Source organism: Leopardus geoffroyi, chromosome C2 (genome assembly GCF_018350155.1).
Source record: "Leopardus geoffroyi isolate Oge1 chromosome C2, O.geoffroyi_Oge1_pat1.0, whole genome shotgun sequence".
Classification (NCBI taxonomy): Eukaryota; Metazoa; Chordata; class Mammalia; order Carnivora; family Felidae; genus Leopardus; species Leopardus geoffroyi.
Window position 1 is genome coordinate 129412165 of NC_059333.1, and position 25983 is coordinate 129438147.

At 42.9% G+C, this 25983-nt stretch overlaps 1 protein-coding gene across 15 annotated transcripts; it reads right to left on the bottom strand.

Annotated features, from left to right (window-relative positions):
• Positions 1-1483: 1483 nt before the first annotated feature.
• CDV3 (CDV3 homolog) lies at positions 1484-25750 on the bottom strand. Of its 15 annotated transcripts, none has more exons than XR_006718721.1 (7): positions 22464-22703; positions 21603-21679; positions 12411-12556; positions 9462-9621; positions 8049-8098; positions 7550-7645; positions 1484-2082 (listed from the first exon to the last, which is right to left on the bottom strand). XR_006718721.1 is itself a non-coding variant. In XM_045503600.1 (6 exons), exons 1-6 carry the CDS (start codon positions 22701-22703, stop codon positions 7629-7631), a joined length of 690 nt encoding a protein of 229 aa, XP_045359556.1. In that variant the 3' UTR covers positions 5710-7628. The 15 variants fall into 15 exon arrangements, 11 of the variants coding, with proteins under 11 accessions (XP_045359556.1, XP_045359557.1, XP_045359562.1 ...); XR_006718720.1 differs by lacking the exon at positions 1484-2082 and adding an exon at positions 5710-6014; XR_006718722.1 differs by lacking the exon at positions 8049-8098.
• Between the last annotated feature and the right edge of the window lie 233 nt (positions 25751-25983).

Consider the following 25983-nt stretch of genomic DNA (forward strand, 5'->3'; position numbering starts at 1 on the left):
ATTCTTTGAAATATTTCAAGCTTTTTCATTGTTGTATATGTTACGGTGATCTGTAGTCAGTTGATGTCACTATAATTGTTTTGGGGCATCACAAACTGTGTCTGTATGACACTGAGCTTAATTGGCAAAGGTGTGTGTGTTCTTGCTGTTCCACTGACTGGCCATCTCCCTGTCTCTCTCCTCCTCGGGCCTCCCTATTCCCTGAGACACAACAATATTGAAATTAGGGCAATTACGAATCATATGTGGGGGCGTGTGGGTGGGTCAGTCAGTGAAGCGTCTGACTCTCGGTTTCGGCTCAGGTCATGATCTTGCAGGTTTGTGGGTTCGAGCCCTGTGTCAGGCTCTGCACTGGCAGTGCGGAGCCTGCTTGGGATTCTCTCTCTCTCCCTGTCTCTCTGCCCCTCCCCTACTCACACTGTCTCTGTATTTATCAAAATAAATAAGCTTAAAAAAATTTTTTTACATAAAAAAAAAGTAGAACCATATGTGTTCATGTGAAAGGAAGAGTCACATGTCTCTCATTTTAAATCAAAAGCTCGAGGGGCGCCTGGGTGGTTCGGTTGGTTGGACATCTGACTCGATTTCGGCTCAGCTCATGATCCCAGGGTTGTGGGATCAAGCCGATGTTAGGCTCTGTGCTGAGCATGAAGCCTGCGTGGGATTCTCTCTCTCTCTCCTCTTGGCCCTTTCCCCCATTTGTGGTCTCACTCTCTAAAATTAAAAAAAAAAAAAAAAAAAAAGCTAGAAATGATTAAGCTTAGGGACGAAGACATGTCAAAAGCCTAGAGAGGCCAGAAGGAGACCTCTTGTGCCAGGTAGCCAAGTAGTGAATGCAAAGGAGAAGTTCTTGAAGGAAATTAAAAGTGCTACCACGGTAAACAACACACAAGTGATAAGAAAGAAAAAAAAAAACAAAAAACAGTCTAATTGCCGATACAAAGAAGGTTTGCATGATCTGGAGCGATCAAACCAGTCACAACATTCCCTTAACCCAAAGCCTAGTCCAGAGCAAGGCCCTGACGCTCTTTAGTTCTATGAGGGCTAAGAGGTGAGGAAGCTGCAGAAGAAAAAAAAGTCTGAAACTAGCAGAGGTTGGTTGGTTCATGAGGTTTAAGGAAGCGGCCGTCTCCATAACAAGGTGAAGCAGCAGGTGCCGTTGGAGCAGCTGCAGCCAGTGACCCAGAAGGTATGGCTGAGACCGCGAATGAAGGTGGCTGCACTAAGCAACAGATTTCGAATGTAGGCGAAACAGCCTTATGTTGGAAGACGAGGCCATCTAGGACTTTATAGACAGAAGTCAATGCCTGGCTTCAGAGCTCCAAAAGACAGGCTGACTCGGTTAGGGACCAGTGCAGCTGGTGACTTTAAGTTGAAGCCAGCACTCATTTACCATTCCAAAAATCCTAGGATCCTGAAGAATTATGCTAAATCTTCTGCCTGTGCTCTGTAAATGGAACAACAAAGCCTGGATGACAGCACATCTGTTCACAACATGGTTTACTGAATATTTTAAGGCTACTGTTGACACCTACTACTCAGAGAAGGCAAAGTATTATTGCTCATTGGCAATGCACCTGGTCATCCAAGGGCTCTGATGGAGATTGACAAAAGTCATGTTTGCATGCCTGCTAACATTCATTCTGCAGCCCACGGATCAAGGAATACTTTTGACTTCCAAGTCTTATTATTTAAGAAATACATTTGGTAAAGCTCTAGTTGCCACAGATTCCTCTGACGGATCTGAGAAAAGTAGATTGAAAACCTTCTGGCAGGATTCACCATCCAAGATGCCATTAAGAACATTTCGTGATTCATGGGAAGAGGTCAAAACGTAAATATTAACGAGGAGTTTGGAGGTTGGTTCCAGCACTCATGGATGACATTGAGGGGTGCGAGACTTCAGTGGAGGAGGGAACTGCTGATGTGGTGCAAACAGCGAGAGAACTGGAAGTGGAGCCTGGAGATGGGACTGACTTGCTGCACTCAGGATAAAACTTGAACGGATGAGGACTTGCTTCTTATGATAGCAAAGAAAGGGTTTCCTTGAGATGGAATCTATTCCTGGTGATGCCGGGAAGACTGTTGAAATGAAAACAAAGGATTTGGAAAATCACATAAACTTAGTTGATAAAACAGCGGCAGGGTTTGAGGGGACAGACTCCACTTAAAAAAATTTTTTTCATGTTTATTTTTGAGAGAGAGAGAGAGAGAGAGACAGAGTGCAAGTGGTGGAGGGGGGCAGAGGGAGAGGGAGACACAGAATCCGAAGCAGGCTCCAGGCTCTGAGCTGTCAGCACAGAGCCTGATGCGGGGCTCGAACTCACCGACTGCGAGACCATGACCTGAGCCCAAGTCGGACGCTCAACCGACCGAGCCACCCAGGTGCCTGGATTGACTCCACTTTTGAAAAAAGTTCTGCTGTGGGTAATATACTATCAAACAGTATCACATGATATACAGAAATCATTTATGAAAGGAAGAGTCAATCGATGCGACAAACTTCACTTTTTAAGAAATTGCCCCAGTCAACCTCACTTTCAGCAACCACTACCCTAGTCAGTCAGCAGCCACCGACACTGAGGCGTGATCCTCCACCAGCAAGATTACAACTTGCTGAGAAAGTTGTGAGGATGGTTAGCATTTGATAGCAATAAGAGATTTTTATATTTTTTAGGGTTTATTTATTTTGAGAGAGAGAGAGAGAGAGAGAGAGAATGAGTAGGGGAGGGGCAGAGAGAGAGAGAGAAAGGATCCCAGGCAGGCTCCACACTGTCAGTGTCCAGGCTGACACGGGGCTCGATCTCATGAACCTGAGCCGAAATCAAGAGTCAGACACTCAACTGACTGAGCCACCCAGATGCCCCAGCAGCAAGATATTTTTAATTAAGGTATGTAAATTGAATAACGTTATTGTACACTTATTAGACTACAGTGTAAACATAACTTTTATACACACTGGGAAGCCAAAAAATTCATTTGACTCACTTCATTGCAGTATTTGCTTTATTGTGGTGCGCAGGAATGGGAACCTGTAACATTGAGGAATGCCTGTACAGATTCTGACCTCTGTGCTTCATCAGCAGACTCAGCCTGGCTTTTCTTCCCAGTTCCTGTCTCACACTCCCCAACTCGACATCCCTTCCTACATTTCTACTGCAAACCAGTTTCACATTCTAGTAGAGGCAGATAAGTAAAATATTTAGGGTGCCAAATAGTGGAAAAGTCTTCAACAAATGATGCTGGATAACTGGGTATCTACACGTAAAAGAATGAAGTTGGACTCGTTCCTCACACCATACTCAAAAATTAACTCAAAATGGATCAAAAATCTAAATTAAAGAGCTAAAATTGTAAAGCTTAGAATAAGCACAAATCTTTGTGATCTTGGTTAGGTCAATTCTGAGACACACCCAAGGCACAAACAACTGAAAAAGATACATTGGGCTTCATCAAAATTAAAAATTTTTGTGCTGGGGCCATCTGGGTGGCTTCGGGCATTTAAGCGTCTGACTTCGGCTCAGGTCGTGATCTCACAGTTTGTAGATTTGAGCCCCCCATTGTACTTTCTGCTGTCAGTGCAGAGCCTGCTTCCAATCCTCTAGCTGGGTCAGTTGGAAAAGCATGCGACCTTGATCTTGGGGTCGTAGGTTCAAGCCCCACATTGGGTGTAGATATTACTTAAATAAGTAAATCTTAACAAAAACAAAAACAAAACTTGTGCTTCAGAAGACACTAAGATGGGAGAAAAATATTTGCAAATTATGATAATGAGGGGCAAGTATCCAGAATATATAAAGAACTCTTATGACTCAATAATAAAAATGAATTCAAAAAATTAGCAAAGGATTTGAATAGATATTTCTCGAGATATACGAATGGCCAATAAGCACACAGATGTTTAGCATCATTGGTCATTACAGAAATGCAGATAAATCAAAACTACAAGATATCAGTTCACACCAACTAGGATAACTAGAATTAAAAAGTCAGGTTAACTATCTGTAGTTATGAAGATGTGGAGAAATTTGAATCCTCCGATATGGCTAGTGGGAATGTAACGTGGTGCAGCCACTTTGCAAATTTGGTAGTTACTCAAAAAGTTCTATGACCCAGCAATTCCACTCCAGATAAATACCCAAGAATTGAAAACATGTTGATCCAACCTGTACACGAAAGCTCATAGCAGCATTATTCGTAACAAGAATGAAGTGGAAATAACCTAAATGTTCGACTGATGAAATAAACGAACGTGATGTACCCAACTGTTCGGCAATAAACAGGAATGAAGCAAGATGCACACTGCAACAGGGACAAACCTCAGAACCCACCAAGTTAAAGAAGCCAGTCAAGACTACATGTCGGAAAGCGCTGTTTAGAGGAAATGTCCAGAGAGAAATCCAGAGACAGAATACTTGTTGCCTAAGGCAGGGATCTTGGGGAAATGGTAAAGGATTGCTAATGGGTATGGAATTTTTTGGGGAGATGGAGAAGTATGTTCCAGAATTCATAGTGGTGATGGTTACACAACTTTTGAGAATATACTAAAAACTACTAAGTGTACACTTTGAAAAGGCGACTCAGGAAAAAAAAAACCCACAAAACACTATGGAGTAACTGAAATCAGGGATGGTGTTTTGTACGTTATTTTTTAAAAGCACTTTCACGAGCTCACGATTCGTGAGTTCGAGCCCTGTATCCAGCTGTGCTGACAGCTCGGAGCCTGGAGCCTGCTTCTGATTCTGTCTCCCTCTCTCTGCCTCTCCTCTCTCCAAAATAAACATTAAAAAAAAAAAGTTTGTTTTCAAAGAGTGAGCAGAGGGAGAGGGAAGCCCAAGCAGGCTCCACACTGGCCCCAATCCTGGGATCATGACCTGAGCTGAAATCAAAAGCCTGATGTTCATCAGACTGAGCCACCCACGCATCTCATACATTATTTTATAAATTTTTTTTTTCAACGTTAATTTATTTTTGGGACAGAGAGAGACAGAGCATGAACGGGGGAGGGGCAGAGAGAGAGGGAGACACAGAATCGGAAGCAGGCTCCAGGCTCTGAGCCATCAGCCCAGAGCCTGACGCGGGGCTCGAACTCACGGACCGCGAGATCGTGACCTGGCTGAAGTCGGACGCTTAGCCGACTGCGCCACCCAGGCGCCCCTCGTACATTATTTTAAATAGGGCTGTCAAAACACTCAATCGAGGAGCCAGAATGACCAAATAGCAATTGTTACCACTAAACATTTAAACTCCATTACCAAAAGGGACTTGAAATACACTCTCTAGCTTAGAAATTTGGGGACTATAATGCAGACTAAATCCCGAAATTTAAAATGGCTCATTTGAGAAATCTGTAAGCTTCAAGGGGTAAGGCCCCAGATCTTTATTCCACACAGTAAAGATTGTAGATTCTGTTGCCATGGTTTGGGACAACAAAATGTAATATAGTAACAAAAAAAGTACATTTCAACGCTTTAACTTTGGGGAAGAGTATCCACCGCTTCCATTCCAGATGTCTTTTTAACATTCAGAGTACTCTGCAAACATTTATCAAATGGGAGTTTTAACCCGAGATGAGATTATCATCCTCCCACAGCAACGGAGGCATGACATCAATTCGCCATTTTCAAAAACAGAGACTAGGTTAAAGATTAAGAATAAAAACTATGAGGGAGGTGGGGGAAAAGGAATAAAGACTATCAGACTCCAGAATCCATATATTTACTTTTTATTGAATTTGTTAATGTTACAGAGTTCTTGCACTGCCAAACCATGCCTGAGAATTCAAAGAAAGACTTGGTACAATGGACAGCCTCACCCACCCATCATACAGTATATTAAAACTTGATTCATGTGCATTTTTATAATTTCACAATCTTTTAAAAAGTTATAACAAGAGTTGGAACTTTATATCTCCCGCAGGTCTTCAGATTTCTAGCGTAGTATGCCATTAAATAAAAGTTGCGCATATTCATCTCAGTTCATTCCTCAATAACGTAACCCCCAACAAAATTTTGCTGGAAAAAAAATGCATACTTTTCAGGGGAAATATGTGGCTCAAGGTCCAAGAGACTATTTGTTAAGATTTTTGGTTCCCAAACGAAGTCTTCAGTTTAACCAAGAATCCCTTGTTTCTTGCTTAATCATCCAACCTCTCCTTGGCTGGCTCAGCTACTCGCCCCAATACACCAGAGGCCAGGCATCCTGCCTGCCGCCTCCAACAATGCTGTTAGGGCCCAGGTGTGGTGGGCAGGTCCTGTCAGGAGATACTGTCAACTCCCAGGAGCTGATTCCTGCACTGACACTTTCATCAGACTAAACTCCCATAGGAGATGCCCCCACACAGGAATAGTTCTACTCGCTCTACTCGCTCGTTTGCTTCACTCTTGCCAGTAGCAAGTCTGCAACTCCTGCATTTGGCAAAGGGATTTATTATAGAGAAACCCAGACTCTGCATCAAGCAGTCACATACCACTTTGAAGTATTTCTATTGAACCAAAGATACAAAACTAGTAAATTACCAGACTATCTCATTAGATGGAAAGACTTCTCAGTCATCCTGGGTAGCTTCTTGAAGTCCCTTTAAGGACTAAAAATTACTGGATAGTTTAAGCTGTAATTATTAAAAACAGAAGTGCTACATCACCTGTCCCTCTAGCCCCTGACTCTTCAAACGAACACAGACATACCAAAAGGTTGAGAACAGAGCTAAGCTGGCACAGTCATTGCATCTACGGAAGGTCCAATACCTTAACAATTTGGGCACAAGTGTATCTGGAAATCTTGTCAAAGATCACGCAAGATCCGTGAAAACCCAAGAGGGTTTTAGGTGAAGGTTCTGCTCACGTTGCTCTGGATTTATAAGGACAGGTCAGTGAATCACGTGGCCTGAGCAGAGCCCTTACTCTTTCCACTGCAGTTTACTGTACAGTTTAGACCTGATTAGAGGAGGCTTTAGCAGCACCTGAAGGAGAGCCCCCTGCATCCACTGCCCTTTACATCAAAGGCTATTTGGTTCCACTCTAGGGATTGGCAAATTTCACGAGACGTTTCACAATCCTAACGCATATTTCAGGTTACTTATTCAACCAAGCAATATGCTCTGTCAAAGAACTTATTCCAAAAAAAAAAAAAAAAAAAAAAAAAAAAAGGCCTTAATGTGGAACACAGAAAAAGCACTACCCAAATAATAAGAAATCACTAAAAGAAGAAAGATCACTCCCCCCCCACCCCCTTTCCCACTGGGTGGACCCAAGTTTGGTTGAATTTAACTTATGGTTACCCCAGGATACAACTCAAAGTTTAAATTATAAAATCACAGCCCTACTACACAGATTATCTGAACACAGGAGTTCTTTTGAGAGCGGCACGTTCCAGGAAGTCTAACACAGCCCACTACAGAGTATTCCTTAAGGGTGGGGCACAGGACAGGTTAATTAAGGTCACTTAAATCTTCATCTTTTACAGCAGATCAGAACCGAGATGGCTGACTTTCTGCAGGATTTGATAAGAATCCAGGAGAGCTGGTTTCAAGCTTCACACCGACACTTACTAGCTGTAACCTTCGTGTCCAGAAGTTGTGATCCACAAGAAGTCCGCGACGAGTGCAGCAAACCTGAGGTAGTCAGCCCTTACGAAGGCTCAGTATCTGAACATAAAAAGATTTTGAAATGACCACTGGCTGCAGTTTGTTTTTGTACTTGCAGAGTAATAACGAAAGAACACTGCTGAATCTAGTTCACGCATTTATAGAACAATGAGACTCCCCCTACATCCAATACAACACAAAGAGCAGTGTGACACTTATGCTTCCATAGTGCAATAGGGACGGTCACTTATATCGAGTGGTCTGCATCGGCCGCGGGTCCAGCAGAGATCAGATGATGAATGGCTGTTCCTGGTGGTTAGCTGTGGTCTAGTTACCTTAGAAGGGTTAGCAAAGACCATTCCTTAATTGTACTGTGTGTGGCTGCTTTTCTGATTTTCAAGCACAGCATACTGGTTGTCTAGCTGAAGTTTAAGGGCCTGGTTTTTTGAAACCTCATCCCTACCTCTAGTTTTGTGTCTTACTACTTCAAAGCTCTTCTCCATTTCTTTATCCCTAAGGGAAAAGAAATGTAATCAGTAAATATTTCTTTTTCACTGGGTTGTTGTGTAAATTCTTCCTCAAATTAAAAAAACCAACCAATCAAAACAAAAAACAAAACAAAAAAACCCCCCAAAAAACAAGTCACCCCTTAGAAGTATCCTGAGGGAGGAATAGGAAGGGAAACTGGTACAGGTATCCCCTGCTTCCAGAAAGTTCCTGTTACACCACTTGCTTTTACAGAAGACCTACATTAGGATGGCAACAGCCTTTTCCCATAACAGTGAACATCTCTCCAGATTTCTTTCAGGTAGCGAAAACACGCACTAACATAGGTCTTCCTGTAAAAGTGAACTGTAGTGCAAACTTTCAGAAAGTGAGGGATCCTCTCTGCTTTACGCCATTCTGACTTAGGAATGCTCTGCTTTCGACAGGGGAAAGTTGCACATAAAATCATCATCAAATCATTTTCTAGGCTTCAAAGGAACAGAAAACATGAGTACGGAGGCTCTGTGGTGTTGTTTTCTGTGGTGGCAAATCTATTTTGGGACCAACTTGAAGACAACTGGAAAGTCAAAAGGCTATCTAATGACACGGTGATTCCTTCTAAGAGTCACTTTTATTTTTAGCAAACAATAAATAATACCTCTCTTTCTTTATGCGTAAGGGCAATGGTTTTCTTATTCAAGTAAAGTTCTACTCATCATTCAATGATTTCTCCTCACTTCTTCCTTATGGGAGTGGGTCAGATAAAGTGGAGGCTTAAATTAGGCTCTCAGAGGCAAAGAAGGCTTGGATTTACTTTTAAAAAGCTACTCCCCCCCCAACAGTATTTCCATCTAATGTCTTTTACATTTCTTCCTGTTTTATTTACTTTAAAAAATTCATGTCCCTAAAAAAGATGTGGATGTGCCAAATGTGGTCATTTAACTCCAGGTAGCATTCATTTTAAGTATCTGCTGAAATAAGATTATTTTAATATTAGATTTATAAATGCCAACATCTTTCATCTATTCACATCAACTGGGAATACAATGAAAATACCGCTCTTACATTTCTAGTTTCCATGTTAGAAAGAATTCTAAACTAGGTATGACTTGTCATAGCTACAGAACAACATATAAACCAAGGATAAAGAGACCTGGTCTCTTGGCGCTCTTTCCCCACAGCCCCCTCCAGCCCTCCCCCTTTCCAGCCCTAAGGCATGTTAGTCCTACCCTAATTCTCAGCTGCCTGTCAGCTGTGGCCTGGGCTTTACCTACAAGAGAATGACCCCCCCCTCCCCCAGCCCAGGTGGGTTCTCCCATCTCTTATATCCCACTCCCTGGCCAAGGGACAGAGCACGCCAAGATAAAAAGGCGAGAGCTGGAGCACTTACTTCCGGCTTTCTACATGCTTGGCAGTGGACTGCAGGGACGGGAACTGTGTGTCACTGTAGATTTCTGGTGGGCCTTGCGGTGTTTTCCTTGTTGTGGTTAACCTGGCTCCAGGGGGCCTATACACACCGCTAGTCATCGCTGGTTCTGGGGTTTCTGTAACTGACATTTCATAACAGTTTAGAGAAACCAAACGCCTGGCATTTTAATAAGCTATTCTCACATTCCCAATCATTTGATAATTACAGAAAAAAACAATACCTACATGACAGTCTCTGGAAAACAGAAAGTTACCTGAGAGTCTGAAAGCGAAAATACTCTTATTTTTCTAGGGTAGTCTAATTTTTCTCCCATGTACAATTTTAATTACCTATGTAAATGAGTTCTTTCTAGAATTCAACTTACTGGAAGTGGGAAAGAAATCTGCTAGACCTGGGAGGCAGGCCCAGGAGGGACTGCCTTTCAGAGTATGACCATGTCAGCCCTCAGTATATATATCGGCAATGTGGATAACCACCTCTTTACCTGGTTGATGGGTTAAATAAGATGCCAGTATAAAGAATTTACTTACTAAAATGCTGTGTATATATTTTTAATTCTAAAAGACTAGTAAAAAAATATACTCGATACCCTTAATTTCACTGTCATATCATCAATGGATCTTGTTTTATAAAACACAGGAAAAGCAGGAAAAAACTAAACTGCTGAACAGCCCAAAGTCTTCCATGATGGCTAACATTTTGGGGACAGAGCCTTCTGGCTTTTTGCTATGTTATCATTTTTTCTCCCCATTCTCAACATGGATTCAGTATTTTACATGCTGTTCCATTTATCAAAAACTTCCTTTCAAAGAAAAGCCTACATCATTTATTAGCTGCAACATAATGCATAATGCATAAAGGGTTATTGTCTCATACGGCTTTTAATTAAGCGTGGGAAAGCCATAATATAACATGCATTCATTAGTTACTAAGCACCTGCTATGTGTCAGGTACTGTTCGTAGTGGGCATACAAATGTTAAGGACCGGCCTTCGTGAACTGTATATTCTTGGCAACTAGCCACATGCAGCTATTTAAAATGAAAGACTTAAAAATTCAGTTCCTTGGTTGTATCAGTCGCATTTTAAGGACTCAATAGCTGCATATGGCTAGTGGCTACTATAGTGAACAGTGCTATTCCATGACTGCAAAAAGTACTATTGGACAGTGTTATCCCAGAGTAAGGAAATCAAATATGTAAAAATTGGTGCCATACCAAAAATTAAGGTGGGGGAAGGGTCTGTCCAGGGAACACATGATGGGTAGGGACTCAGTGACGAGTGAAAAGTGAACAGGCCTGAAAGGAGGCCAACATATTGAGTTGGTAAACAAGCCAAATCAGGTCTGACACTGATCTTATAAACGTTTTACTGGAACACAGCTACACTCAATGGGTGTACGTATGGTCTATGGCTGCTTTTGTGCTGTAACAGCAGAGCTGAGTAATTAAAATAGTCTTCTGTATGGCCCTCAAAACCTAAATTACCTACTATCTGGCCCTTTACAGAAAAAGCTTACTTAGAGACTCCCAATATAAAGGAGAGAATTCAGGCTGAAAACATATGCACAAGGGCCTGCAGCAGCAATGTGCCTGGTATGTCCAAGGAGCAGAGTGAGCAAGGACCTGACTAAAAGACAAAATCAGAAAAAGAGATCCCAAGACAGGCATCTAAGGTGCTGCAAGTCTGAGAACTTCAGCTTCTATTCTGATTAGAGGGGACACCAATGGAGGCATGTCAACATCTGAGACACTTTCAGGTCACATTTGAAATGATCACTACACTGGCCACTGGCTGCGTTGGGAACAGTGTACGTAGGGAAGCAGGCCGACCACTTAATAGGTTACTGCAGTAATTCATATAATGTTGTTTCGGGGTCAACTCTATGTGAAGGGTTCAGTTTTGGATATGTGAATACTGAGGTGCTGGGTACATGGTTAAGATCTACGTGTTTGGAGGTCAGGGGAGATCTGAGTGGATGTGAATTCTGGAGTCGCTGGCATGTGGAGATTGCCAGGGGAGTAAAGCCACAGAGAAGAGAGTGGCAAGGGCTGAGCGCTGGGGATGAGTATCACTTAGAGGCAGGGAGGAAGAAGAGACCCCAGCCAGGGAGTCTGAGAGCCAACCATTGAGGAAGCAAGGAGACCATGGTGTCCTGGAAGTCAATAGAAGAGTGTGTTTCAAAGGGGTGATGAGCTACAGCAAATGTTGAGGATGGGGAACATCAAATGAGGACAGAGACTGGGAAATGGAGTTTAGCAATGCTGAGGTCATCAGGGATCAGTGACAGATGCAGTAAAACATGTTAAGAGCTCTGCTGTTAGCACAGAACCTGCTTTGGAAACTGTCCCTCCCCTCCCCCCCCCCCTTTCTGACCCTCCCTCACATGCCCTCAAAAATAAACACAAAGTTGAATGGAAAAACATAACACAGTAAAGTACTAAAAAGGATGCAAAAATGTTGACACACAGTAGTTATCTGTGATCTCTGGGCAGTAAGATTTGTTATTCTTTGTATTATTCTGTATAAAAAAACGAGTGATAAAATCTGCCCTTGTGAGAATTCATGCTTCAAGACAGTAAAATGGGGAGAAAAAAAAGAAACACAGGTGGAAACACAGGTACTCAATTATCCATTAGCCAACTGTCAAAAAGTAAAACAAATGACTTAAATATTTAAATTTGGCAAGTTAGTTTACATATAAATGTAAGAAGCCTACAGAAAAGCACATATCTTAACTTCCAAATTCCTGTCCTAAGGATGTAAAAATCTTTAAACAGACATATACAAACCTCTCCCCCAAGAACAGAAAGGAACCCCTCTCATTCTACCACAGCATTCATTCAGTTGAAAGCTAACCATATGTAAAACCATACCTAGACGTCTTCATGAAAATAAAACATTAAGATTACCAATTACTGCAGCAGGAGGTGCCTGTACCGGAGCGGTTTTATTCCAGGGGCCAGAAGATTTTTCGACACCACCACCACCACCTCCCCCTTCTTCCCAATTGTCACCTGGATCTTCTCTTTTTTCATTATCTTCTTCTTCCTTTTCACTATTGGAAAAGCAGATGAGGAAATTCAATTATAAATTTTTTTTTAAATGTTTAATTTCTGAAACAGAGAGAGACAGAGCATGAGTGGGGGAGGGGCAGAGAGAGAGGGAGACACAGAAGCCAAAGCAGGCTCCAGGCTCTGAGCGGTCAGCACAGAGCCCGACGCGGGGCTCGAACTCACAAACCGTGAGATCATGACCTGAGCCGAAGTCAGTCGCTCAACCGACTGAGCCACCAAGGTGCCCCAGGAAATTCAATTATAAAACCACCAGGAAAAGTGTCAATCCAAACCCTTAGTTCTATCAATGCTGATATCTGTGTGACCCTTGAAAAGTCTCTTAACCTCTTCAGAGCCCCAATCCCCCACTTGTTTAGCACTGATGGTAAGCATTATTTTCAGGGATGAAATGATTTTTGGAAGTTGTGTGTCACTGGCTAATTGTTTAGTACATATCACAAAAAACTCTCAAAATTAGAATTCACATTCCAATAGAGAAAACAAATCTGCGTTCAGTATTTACATCACTGCTACAGACTTTTTAGTGCCAGTCTCTACTGTATGACACAGGGAATATATCTAGAACTGGTCCCGATCACCAGATATGTCACCTGTTTAAAAAAGAAGGGAATACAAAAACTCAGTCTTCGGCTTTACTAGTGATTATAAAAATGTGACACATACATCATGGTAACACACCATCCTAAGACTGTCTGCAGTGGTTTTAATGCCAATTTCTTATTTCTTTATTCTTTATTGGCTGGAGTCAGAAATCAGTGAGTTAACTGTCAAATCTAACTTCCTTTCTGCAGCTATTTGTCCTTGCTGATGCCACCTCTGGCAGACTACCAACCCTTCCATGAATCACGTTCTATGACAATGGTGGTTTTTCCTAGAACTTCAGCCTATCAACCTCCCTCTTCTCTCCTATTGTAAAAACAGGATGTTGCCTAAAGCTGTCCCTGGCCTTCCACATTTAAGACATGTCTCCCTTTGATATCTAATCAGCAATCATGGCTGTAACAATGTACAGACGACTCCCACCCTACCATGTGACCTTGGGACCATCATGGCCTCTCTTGGCTTCTGCAAAAGGACATCTAAGTGTGCTTTCCTTCCATTTCAAGGGAAGTCCTGGCTATAAGACAACCTTCTTGAATAACTAATGGTCTCCTTTAAAGACACACACACAAATAATTTCAAAGACAATGTCCACCAAATTTAGAGGTCTAGGGTGGCAATCAGGAAGGGGTGAGGGGAACAGATGCATCTTCAATCTGCATCTGTAGCACAATTTTACTTGAGACTATAGTTCAAGAGGAAAAAAGAACAGAGAATATGGCCAAGCCACCTTTCAGTTTCCCTTTTTGTTAATATATAATAGAATCCAGTGCTGCTGTTTAAAATGTTAGGCCTATACTAACATGACAGTAATATTCAATTCAATGTCAATTAAACCAAGGACTTACTAAAACAAAATCTATATACCTAATATTAAATAGGAAGTTATTTTAAAAATGATTTTAAATTTATTTATTTTTATTTTTTATTTTGAGAGAGTGTGTGTGCAGCAGAGGGGCAGAGAAAAAGGGAAAGAATCCCAAGCAGGCCCAGCACTGTCAGCTTGGAGCCTGATGTGGGACTCTATGTCATGAACCCTGAGATCATGATCTGAGCTGAAATCAAGGGTTAGATGCCAAACTGACTGAGCCACCCAGGGACCCCTGAATAATTTTTTTTTTTTGTAATGTTTAAAGAAGTAGCTGAGTACTAGAAAGTGTGATTTTATTTTTGTTCATGCAGCACATAGTTATGAGCAGATTCTAAAGCCAGACTGCCTGGTTCTGCCACTTACTAGCCAGGAGACTGAGTATAGCACTTAACTTTTGTATGCCTCAGTTTCCACAAATGTAAAATGGGGAGAACAGTAAGATTAAGTGAGTTAACAGACACAAAGCACTGAGAACAGTGCCTGGCATATACTAAGCAGTTAAGTGTTTACTATTACCTGCTTTTTAATATTCATTTGAGCTTTCAAACAAGCAGCACAGATGCCACCGCCTTATTAAGAAACAACTAAGATGGAACAAAACTCAAAATTTCTAAAATCCACAACATGAACATGTTTTTTTTTTTTTTTGAAAAAAAAAAATGTTCTTTTTAAATGGATTTAAGCTTATTTATTTGAGAGAGGGAGAGAGAGAGAGAGAGTGCGTGCATGCACAAGCGTGCGCCGGAGGGGCGGAGAGACAGAATCCCAAGCAGGGTCCACACTGTCAGTGCAGAGCCTGATATAGGGCTCTGACGTGAGATGATGACTTGAGCCAAAATCAAGAGTTGGAGACTTAACCAACCGAACCACCCAGGCACCCCTTAAATGGATTTTTAAAAATAGAAACCAAACACTATAACCTTGTTTTCTAAAGTTTATATGTGGAATGAATGACCAGGTAAGGACAGTAAGGTCCTAACTTATCTAGGAGTCTAACAGTGGTATCCAATCATCAGTACTGTCCACCACCCCTTATTTTTTAAAATTCACTTCTGAACCCACAGCAATGCAGTTACACTTTAATATTGGTTCATGAGTTAAAAACATACGTGTTATATACCTAGTTACATCAGACTTGTTAGTAATGTTGCAGCATCCCAATCCAGGCTAGACAAGAAGATCCCCACAAAGATTTAAGAACATTCATGGCACTTGTATTGTCATATATACCCCAAGGTATGTTAGCTTTCATTTCAGTTGGTCATCTAAATTTTGAAACAGTTAACTCAGCAAAATATGCTGAATCACTATTTTTCAAATACATATACCAGACTCTTAAGACAGACTTTTCTTTAGACTGCTTTTATATTTGGTGATAAATACATCTAAACCCCAGAATTATCAGCTTGTAGTAAACAATTAACTAAAAACCAAAAAATTCTAACACTGATAATCCCTGAGCCGAATGGATTATGGATAATTCTAATACATTTCTTTATGCTGTTATACTTTTCAAATGTCCTTAATGTATAGTTTTTGTAATTCACAATAAAACATTAAATAAAACCCCCAATTTGGTCTGATAGAATACTGAGGGTCCACTGTAAAAGAAGGTTCCTTTACTATCTAGTGTTTATTACCTGTTCACCCTCAGAGACAAGTGAAGAACTGAATCACTAATCTAAAAATCCCGTTAAATTATAAACTATTCCTAAGAAATAAGAGTGATTTGTTTAATTCAAAGAATTGTGTATCTGTAATAATAAACACAAGACAACTTAATATTTTGGTTTCTTAACATTCTGAAGTATTAGTTAAATGAAACACTGGAAACTGTCTAGTCAGGACCCTTCATCTAACAGAGGAAACTAAGGCCCAGAGATGCTAACAGCTTTGCCAAAATGCCATAGTACTAAGGGCAGGGTAGAAATGATTTAAATATCCGATTACTTTTCTGCATTTACACACTCCAGGAAATGTCAAATCTCTAAATACTGTAGTAAGACAAATGTTGCAAAGAATCATTCCCACAGAAGTCAATAGGCTAAAATTGTGTTTGACCCAAATAAAATATACATAGCTTCTCATCAGCTAAAATTCACATTTCCAAACACTACTCTGCTACTTGTAAGTATATTATCACAACTTAAAGTATACAGTCTTAAATATGCAAAAGTCCATAAGGCACTGTTGGTCGTAAGGCGGAATGATGATGCTAGCAAAGGGAATATTTACAGAGCATCTAGGAGGCCGGGAAGTGTCCTACCACTTTGCAAGTTAAACCTCACAATACCACCAAAGCAGGCAGGAGGCTCACTGACACAGGAGGAAACTGACACTTGGACATTAAGTCCCTCCCCTAGAGCTACAAAGTAGGGGAGCCAATCCCTGCGTCTCCAGAGCCCATATTCTTTCATGTTGCCTCTTTCATTTTATCCTCTTTAGAGCTCTAATATATGACACAGAAATTTTCTCTATGTTGAGAAATTCACTTTCAGGAAGGTTGATCAGGATTATACATCCTGCAGCAGTTTATTAATAAAAATGGAACATTCTTACCTCTTTATCTCAAGGGACATTACATGAGAATTTATGCATCCCAACGCTAGGATTTTAGTAGCTGTGCTTCTATGAGAATGGTAGGTACCTCCACTGGTTTGACCCTATTATTGAACCACTGTTAGACAACAGCAAAATGAAGACGGACATGCCCGATGAGCTATGCCGGCAGCCTAAAATGGCACTGCACCTCCTCCAAAGACTTTCTCAACCTCTTCACGGCAGACCAAGCGTCTCTCTCCTGTGTTCCACAGCACCCTGCACATCACTGAAATGATCTACTGGTGTGTAGTAGAGTAGGACTTATTTCTTTATTATTGTTTTTTTAATATGAAATTTATTGTCAAATTGGTTTCCATGCAACACCCAGTGCTCATCCCAACAGGTGCCCTCCTCAATGCCCATCACCCACTTCCCCTCCCCCCCCCCCATCAACCCTGTTTATTCTCAGTCTTTAAAAGTCTCTTATGGTTTGCCTCCCTCCCTAACTCCCCCCTCTCCCATGGTATTGTCAAGTTTCTCAGGATCCACATAAGAATGAAAACATATGGTATCTGTCTTTCTCTGTATGACTTATTTCACTTAGCATAACACTCTCCAGTTCCATCCATGTTGCTACAAAAGGCCATACTTCATTCTTTCTCATTGCCAAGTAGTATTCCATTTTATATATATAAACCACAACTTCTTTATCCATTCATCAGTTGATGGATATTTAGGCTCTTTCCATAATTTGGCTATTGTTGAAAGTGCTGCTGAGCAGGACTTATTTCTACAACCCTGATGTCTGGCACACTTCAGTCACATTAGTATTTGCTACAATTGAATCCAGCTTGGATGCAGGAATGATTTCTTGAAAGAACAACTTAATCAGCTCTACTGAATGGGTTTAAAGGTCTACATCTCTTAAGAAGGTTCCTAAAAACACCCACTGGGCTCCAAGAGCTCAATTCTTTATTTAAAGATGACAAATGCTCAACATTTACTTCAAATATTAAATGAAATCCTTCTTTCTCCCAAAAATCCATTTTAAAGAGAGGAGAGGCCACAGGTCCTACCATCAACCAACAATCTAAGCTCCAGTATTAGGTCCCTTTTTTTTATCACCATCCCAATGGCACCCCTCCAAAAAACTTGTCTACAAACAATGATGACCTTGAATACATCTATTAACTTAGACACAAAATTTGACACAAGTTCTTATAATACTTTAAAAATTTTTTTTAATGTTTATTTTTGAGAGAGAGAGACAGAGCATGAGTGGGGGAGGGGCAGAGAGAGAGGGAGACACAGAAGCCAAAGCAGGATCCAGGCTCTGAGCAGTCAGCACAGAGCCCGACGTGGGGCTCAAACTCACAGACCGTGAGATCATAACCTGAGCCAAAGTCGGATGCTCAACCGACTGAGCCACCCAGGCGCTCCAAGCTCTTATAATACTCTTGGTAATTAAATCTTGAGCTAGTTGGTAAATGTGAGACAGGATGTTAGTATGATATGTTTGTTGCTACTGAAAATTTCTTTTTAAAAAAGATTTTAAGTAGTCTTGATACCCAACATGGGGCTTGAACTTATGAGATCAAGAGTCGTATGCTCCACCAACTGAGCCAGCCAGGTGCCCCTCAAAAATTTCCTCTCTCAAATGCACACTTATCTTCAATAAAGGTCCATGAAGGCTAACCTACCTGAGGAGTAGTGTCAAGAACTTTAAGGTGATATGCCATACCTGCAGCGGACTGAAGATAAAGCAAGTAAGGCAAAAATGATCAGTAGATCTAAGCAAAAAATAAATGGGCACTTATTTTACTATTCTTGCAACTTTTCTGAGGTTTCTAATGTTTCAAAGCAAAAAGCTAGATGAAAAAATTTATAAGTCTGAAAATTTCAAGTTACTTAAAAAGAAATTTTTTTTAACGTTTATTCTGCACAAGCAGGGGTGGAGAAGAGAGAGGGAGACACAGAATCCAAAGCAGGCTCCAAATCACAAACTGTGAGATCATGACCTGAGCTGAAAGTCAGATGCTTAACTGACTGAGCCACCCAGGTGCCCCCTCAAGATACTTTACATCAATTTCCAAAGTTTCACATTCCCTTATCTCATTCTGAGATGGCAAGGCTGCCTCTCAGACAGAAAAAGGTAACAGATTAAAGGCATTAAGAACCACCCACCCCAACTTCTCAGAGAAAAGATATCTCATTTCTCTGCCCCCTTCTAAGGGTTTCTGCCTAAAAAGTAAGACCAAGCTACAGAAGACAATAACTGGAAGTCGACAGCAGTGTTTAAGGCTCTTGAGAGAGGGATTTTTGTTTGTATGGTTATACTAATGTCAACTCGAACAAGTAATTTTCTCCTATTAAGTCCACTGTGAACTGACTCACCAAAGTCTATCAGACATGATAATCTTATGCATCTCCACTACCCCTTCCCTCAAATCTTGGTATTATAAACCAGGTACCTCATGGTTAAATAACAGAAATTCTCAACACTGAATCATCCTAATTTACCTACTGAACAGAGATGATTAATGTCACCAAGTGGGTATTTTACAAATACCCTGCTCAAAAATCCTCACAACAATCCTAGCATGTCTCAATTTTGTAGATCACAACCAACATTCAACAACCAACCAGCTTGCCCAAGGTCACACATAAGCGGCAGGCTAAAATGCAAACCCGAGTTTGTCTATCTCCAAAGCCCATGTTTTCGAGACATTATCATCTCCACCCCACTTAACTGAGTAACCTACTTCCATTCCTATGAACCAAACTGTCTTTCCCTGGGGACCCCAATCCAATTGAGTTTCAGTGTCAAGAACATTTAATACAAAGTTTACAAGGTTTTTCAATATGTAAAGTGAAAATATTAGTCATTATTATTAAGCCTCAGATGACAGGACTTCTCACACTCAAGTTTTTCCTGAAGGCTGTTAGATTCCTCTTTATTGAATGATTTATGAAGGGAATGGAAATATAGACTCTAGATTCCACAATGACGGGAGGATCCACAAAAACAGCTTCCTGAAGGTAGGTTTTTCAATGTTAGCAGGTTAGGGGAAGACCTGTGGAGGACCACTTAGGAGAAATGACTACACGCTAAGAATAATGAAAAAACAACATAAAAGCGGGCCTGCTTCAGGTCAAGCAGAACTTAAACACTCTTACTAGCCTAGCTGAGATTTACCTGTGCCCCTAGCAAAGGTGAAAGAAATGACTTAAGAACCATTTCGTCACCTCTGAAGTAGCCAAAAATAACTCTGAATATGGGTACGGAATTTAGAGTCAATGACAGAAAAACAGGTAATATCCTCCATAATAAAACAAAATCAGTTTCTTGCATTCAGTGAATTTGAAACCTTTCTCCTTCAGAAAGCGCTACTCTTGCTCAGTAAGTTCACTTACTGTCATCCTTCCTGTCCATTCAAATCTACAGAACGTGCAGTCAAGAGCCTGTGGTCAAGCAAGGCAGACCTAGAGCCTTATTCTACAGCCAAACAGGAACCACACACGCAGGCAGTTCTACAACCCCCCAGTGATTAAGAACTTCACAATACCTCCTCTTCATTTTTACAGGGCAAGCCCTGGGGAAAAGAGGGATATTCTCTCTTCTTAAAAAAAACAAAGCTTATTTAGAGAGAGTGAGGGAGCGCACACATGGGGAGTGGCAGAGAAAGAGAGAATCCCAAGCAGGGTTCTCGAAGGGGCTCAATCTCACAAACCAACCCTGAGATCATGACCTGAGCCGAAATCAAGAGTTAGTTAGTTGCTTAACCAATGGAGCCACCCAGGTGCCCCAAACAGGGATATTTTCTAAACCACACCTCTTCAAAGACATCTAACACACAAATTCAAGAAGTGGCTGGGAATAAAACTGTAGTCTAATCATGTCTACGTAACATTACTACAAAAGAACTTCAAGAGTGGAAAAACCTCATTTCCTAAAAAGTCTCCCACTATCAGTCAGGTTTCACTTTGGTTAAGCTCATGAAATAATGTGAAAGAACCTAGGACATAATGCCTGGCTATGGAAGGAATGCAACAAATGTCAAAAATATTAGTCCTGGTTTCTGAGTCAGTTACTCAAAGCCGTAAACGTCACCATTTAGAGAAGTCAAAAGGCTGTATTCTGGTTAAGGAAAATTACTTCCGTCAGTGTGCCATGTGGTCACTGGTGTCTACAAAGTGCAAACTTTAAACTGGAGGCAGTTCATTAGGATCTCATTTATTTCTTTAAACTGAGATTAAAGAGTTTTTATCTCAAAATGGTGGAACCATATATTCACTTGTTTTTTCTACCTTATGAGCCCATTAAAATATGACATTCATTTACATGAATCTAAAACAAAATACCATAGATTGGACTGAATATGTTAATTTCAAATACTTTAAGGCAACCAACCCAATTTTTAAAAAAGTCCTGTTTTCTTAAACTTTAAAAAAATAGCATGCTTGGACTATCCAATGCCATTCCTATAAAATCCTCAGGAAAATTGATCTACAGTGTTAGGATAGCGGTTATTCTTGGGAATGAAGGCAGTGACTAAAAGCACTTAGGTTTCTTCTGTAGTAGCAATGTTTAGTTTCTTGAACTTGCTGTTGATTACACAGGCTGGTTTCATTGTGTGAACACCTAAAATCCGTATTTCTAAGTATGCTTCACCTACAAAAATATGTATGAACTTGCTTATTGGACAGGATGTGAAAACCACGCTGTTCAAGCCACCAATATTAGAAGTAAAAATTTTAAAGGCCACAAAATCCATTTCATTTTAGCTGTCTCAAATAAGTAGGCAAGCTCTCACAGGATTTTGGAGCTGGCAGCTGATTTGATCAGCATATAGAAAGGACCGCCATCAGAGAGAGGAAGACACAATCCTTACAGCCCTAATAAGCGTATCTAAAGCATGAGGTCACTGTGTCTAGCTGCTTTGGGACTAGAGAAAAACCAAACATACAACACCTATCCTAAGGGTTATCAAAACACAGTTGTAAGCAGACCATACCTTATTTGCATCGCCTGAACTCTGAGGCCGCTGTAATCAACCTCTTTTTGTTCAAATTCTTTCCACTCATCTTCATCCTGTAAAACACACACCATTGGATCAAGCAAAGCTATTTGTTAAAATACAACAAAGGCAAATATCAGACTATGAAAAGGGGATCAAATATCTGGAACCTAAAGTACAGATTCATTTTCTGGCCAAAGCCCTTACTTGATCCCGAGGCCGGAGGGATCGGAGGGAGGGGGGACTGGAGGACAAACTAGGCTGGAGGACAAACGTGCCCAAGCAGTCAAATTTCTTTTACCTCCACCAGTTCCTTCAAGAGAGCGGTTACTTTAAAAGCAACCAGGAAAAGTGGAATGAAAAAGTCAATAGTAACCCCACAACTAAATGTCTACCTCAATGTAGTCATGAGACTTATTCTGTTACAGGCTTAGAGGACAAGCCCTGCCAGTTCGAGCTGCCACAAATGCGATTGTTAGAAAATTCAGCTCAGACAACTGGGCTAAAGTCGGAACACCAAATTACTCAAGAGTCTCAGAGTAGACGTCACCCGATAAATGCTGCTCTGGGCCAGGCACTTCGGCCCCAGACCCATTTCTCCTCGAGGGTGCCGCTGTCCGGGTCTCGGTCCCACCCAGCGACACAAAGTGGAGGGGAGAGAGCGGGCTGGGGGCGAGGGGAGAGTCCTGCGTGAAGAGGGGAGCCGGCCTGGCGTGGGAAGCCCCCGTCACATGGCCAGCCCCCGCGCCCGTCCGCCCTCCGGCCGGCCCCTCCCGGACGCTTCCCCGGGCGGGCGGCCGGCGGGGGCGGGCACATGGGCGCAAGCGCGCGGCCCGGCCCCTCATCCCGGCCCCTCACCTTAGTCACGGCCTTGGTGGCGGCCCCGGGGCCCGCGGCCCCCGCGCCTGCGGTCCCGCCGTCGCCCGGCCGGGCCCCCGCTCCCGCCCCGCCGCTCGCCGCGCCCGCGGCTCCGCTGCTCCCGCCGGCGCCTCCCGCCGCTCCCGCGGCGTTCGCCGCCCGGCTGCTCCGCTCCTTCTTCTTCTTCTTGTCCCTCTTGGCGAAGAAGTTATCTAGGCTTCGCTCCTCCGTCTCGGCCATGGCCGCAGCCTCCACGGCCCGGATGGGTGGGGCCAGCGGCGGGCGCGGCCCGCGGGACTCCGAGCTCGGGGTCGAGGCCGGCTCTGCGCTCACGCTCCCGGGCGCGGCGACGCCTCAGCCCGGCGGGGTCGCCGAGGCGTGTGTGGCGGGGCGGGCGGTTCCCCCCGCGAGCTGGCGGGCGGTGGTACGGTCCGCCTGGGGGGATCGCGCGCTGCTCCCGCCGCTCGAGGCTGCCGGGGCTGCAGCTGCTGCCGCGACGGCGGTGCAGAATCCCGTCGGCTCCGCAGCCGGAGGGGAAAAGGAACGCGCGGGCCAGAGGCTCCGGCGAGAGTGCCTGGCTTGCGGCGGCGCGTGCTGGAGGAAGACACGCGCGCGCAGGCCGGGAGAGGAAGGGAGAGGGGGTGGGGAGGGGAGGGAGGGGGAGGAGGGAGGGCGGGCCACTAGAAAAGAGAGGCAGTGCCCGCGCCTGCGTACTCAGCTCCGCCCGCCGCTGTGGGTCTGCGGTGGGGAGGGCTGTGGGAGGAGACAGAGGCGGAGCTGGGAAAGGAGCCAATCAGGTGCCAGAACGAAGCACTTAGGCGACAATCCCTGCCTCAGACGGGGCGGGGCCTTGGGAAGGGGAGAGAAGGGTGTATGCTACATAAGTGATGTGCCTGATGGCTCCTTTCTTCCGATTGGCCGAGGGTTTAGCCTTGAGGGCGGGCATTTAGAGGGCTAATTGGTGACTTGGCTGAAGAGGTCCGGTGAAAGGGGCGGGTGGGTCCCAGCTGAGCGCATGCGTAGGGTGCACGCGTGTGTCTGCTCGCCCTTAGTGAACTGTGGCCTTGTGGCTTGAACTTTTAGCGAAACGGAAATGTACTGTGTTAAACTAGTGGTGGGAGAGATGGTACCTCTCCCACCGCTCTACTTTATACTTCCACTCTTTCTGGTCTGACGAGTTTTAATTTTCATGTGATGAGATAATTATTAGGAAAATAGTGGGCTTGACGTCTAGGTTCTGTAAGAAAAGATCTTTAATAAGCCAGTAGGTAGATTGACACGGATTGACTTTTGTCTGGACTCCATCCGCTGCTAGATACGTCCATCAAGATCGAGCTAAGGAAATCTGATCCTCAAGCTTCTGATCTGTGAAATGGTATTAGCTATGTGGGAAAAGAGGACCTGTTCCCTTCCCAGCATTAACACGCATTGGATGCGAAATATGTGACTTCTTAATACATTTAAATAGTGCCCCCTGCCCTGACTTGAGTCTAGATGATGGCTGCAATTTATCCTTAGCCTTTATATCTGATAAAAGGAGGAGAATGATGTGCCATAGGGTGCGGATAAAACACCCATGTCAAACCTGGTCTTACCTTAAGTACTTTGTGGGCCTTGAGAATGAAAGGAATCCTTTTTTTCTTTTTTTTTTTAAGTTTATTCAGGGAGAGAGAGAGAATGTGAACAGGGGATGGGCAGAGAGAGGGAGAGAATCTTTTTTTTTTTAATTTTTAAAAATCTTTATTTTTCAGAAAGAGAGAGAATGCGAGTGGAGGAGGAACAGAGAGAGAGAGGGAGGCTGCACAGAGCCCAATGCGGGGCTCAAACTCACAAACCGTGAGATCATGACCTGAGCCAAAGTTGGATGGAGACACCCAGGTGCCCTGGGAGAGAGAGCATTTTAAGCAGGCTCCAAGCTCAGCTCAGAGCCTGTTGCGGGACTTGACCCCAGAGATCATGACCTGGGCTGAAATCAAAAGTCCAAGGCTTAACTCACTGAGCTACCCAGGTGTTCCAGGAATCCTTTCATATGAAAAAGGTGGCCTAGGGGTGCCTGGATGGCTCAGTTGGTGGAGCCACCCACTCTTGATTTTGGCTCAGGTCATGATCTCATGGTCATGAGATCGAGCCCTGCATTGGGTTCTGCACTGAGTGTGGAGCCTGCTTAAGATTCTCTCTCTGTCTCTGTCTCTCTCTGTCTCTCTCTCTCACCCCCTCCCCCACTCTCACTCTCTCAAAATAAATAAACTTTTTAAAAAATTTTAGAAAAAGAAAAAGGTACCGTAATGTATTAGACTTTCCACTTCCTCCTTCTAAGGACAGAGGAGCGAACAGCCACTGAGGAAATGACTCAGACTATGTTAGTAGCTTCATGGAGTAGATACAGCACAGCCAGTAAATGGAGCTGCGTCTTTGTCTTTTCCTTTATAGTTTTGCCATTTAAAGGTGTCTTCCCTCCCTCCCCCACCTCCACTACTTGTTAAAAGAACTAAGTCCAAAATATGTCAACAAAGTAAATCAGGTACCTAGCCTTGATCAACAGCAAGCTTACATATTATTCCCCAAACATTAACTGCCCCACCCTCAAAATGGGCCCTAGGTAACTTCCTTCTGTGACACTACCTATCTTCCTGTGATGCAGGCCAAGTTAAGTACTGCTCTCACTCCATCTCCCTTAACATCTTTGTAACATTTTTCTTCCTTTCCCTTCTTCCCTTCCTTCCTTTCGTTCTTTTTTTCCTCATCTATGAAGCACCTATTTAGCTATACTTAAGGTTACGTAGCTTATTCTAGGTTGAGTAATTCGTCATTCCTGCCTTCAACGCCATTATAATCAAGAAGATCGAGATAGGAGTAACTGGAGTTCAGTCTCTCCTTTCTTAGGTCTCCATCAATATATCAGTGTCTTGAAGGAATTAATGACTTGGGAAAATGAAGAGAAGGAACCTCAGTTGAGGGTTGACACAGCAGAAATCCCCACTACATTTTTCAGTGTGATTCATGACATGCTCCTAGAACACGATCATATGTAAGAAATTCGGGTCAGGCCAGTAGAGAGACCAGTATCTTTGTGTTTGTGTTATTGTCTGCAGTTACTGTCTCCTCCAAGAAGCTGATCCCTTCCTATTTGAATCCTCTACCCTGAAACTGACAGCATATATTCCCACCAGTTCCTCTTAAATTTCCCCTGACTCCTTCCTCCAGATTGATCACATAGGGCCCTGAATCCTGCCATCACCCCCTCATCATCACCTGTCCTCACCTTGAAGTATCCTCCAGCTTTCTCTTGATGAAGGTTTCTTCTCCTCTACCTTCCAGTATTTAGACCTTCCCCATCTGTAAAGCAAAACAGACCTTAATTTGTCCTTGCTAGATGGAAAGTTGAACATGGTGAGGACTCAGACCATTCCTAGATATTTAGCATATCTTCTAAGGATTTTAGTGCTGTCTGAACACGGAAATGTCTCTCTGAGTCCTCTGAAGTGGTACAGCCCAAAAGACATCATTTATCTCCCTCAAC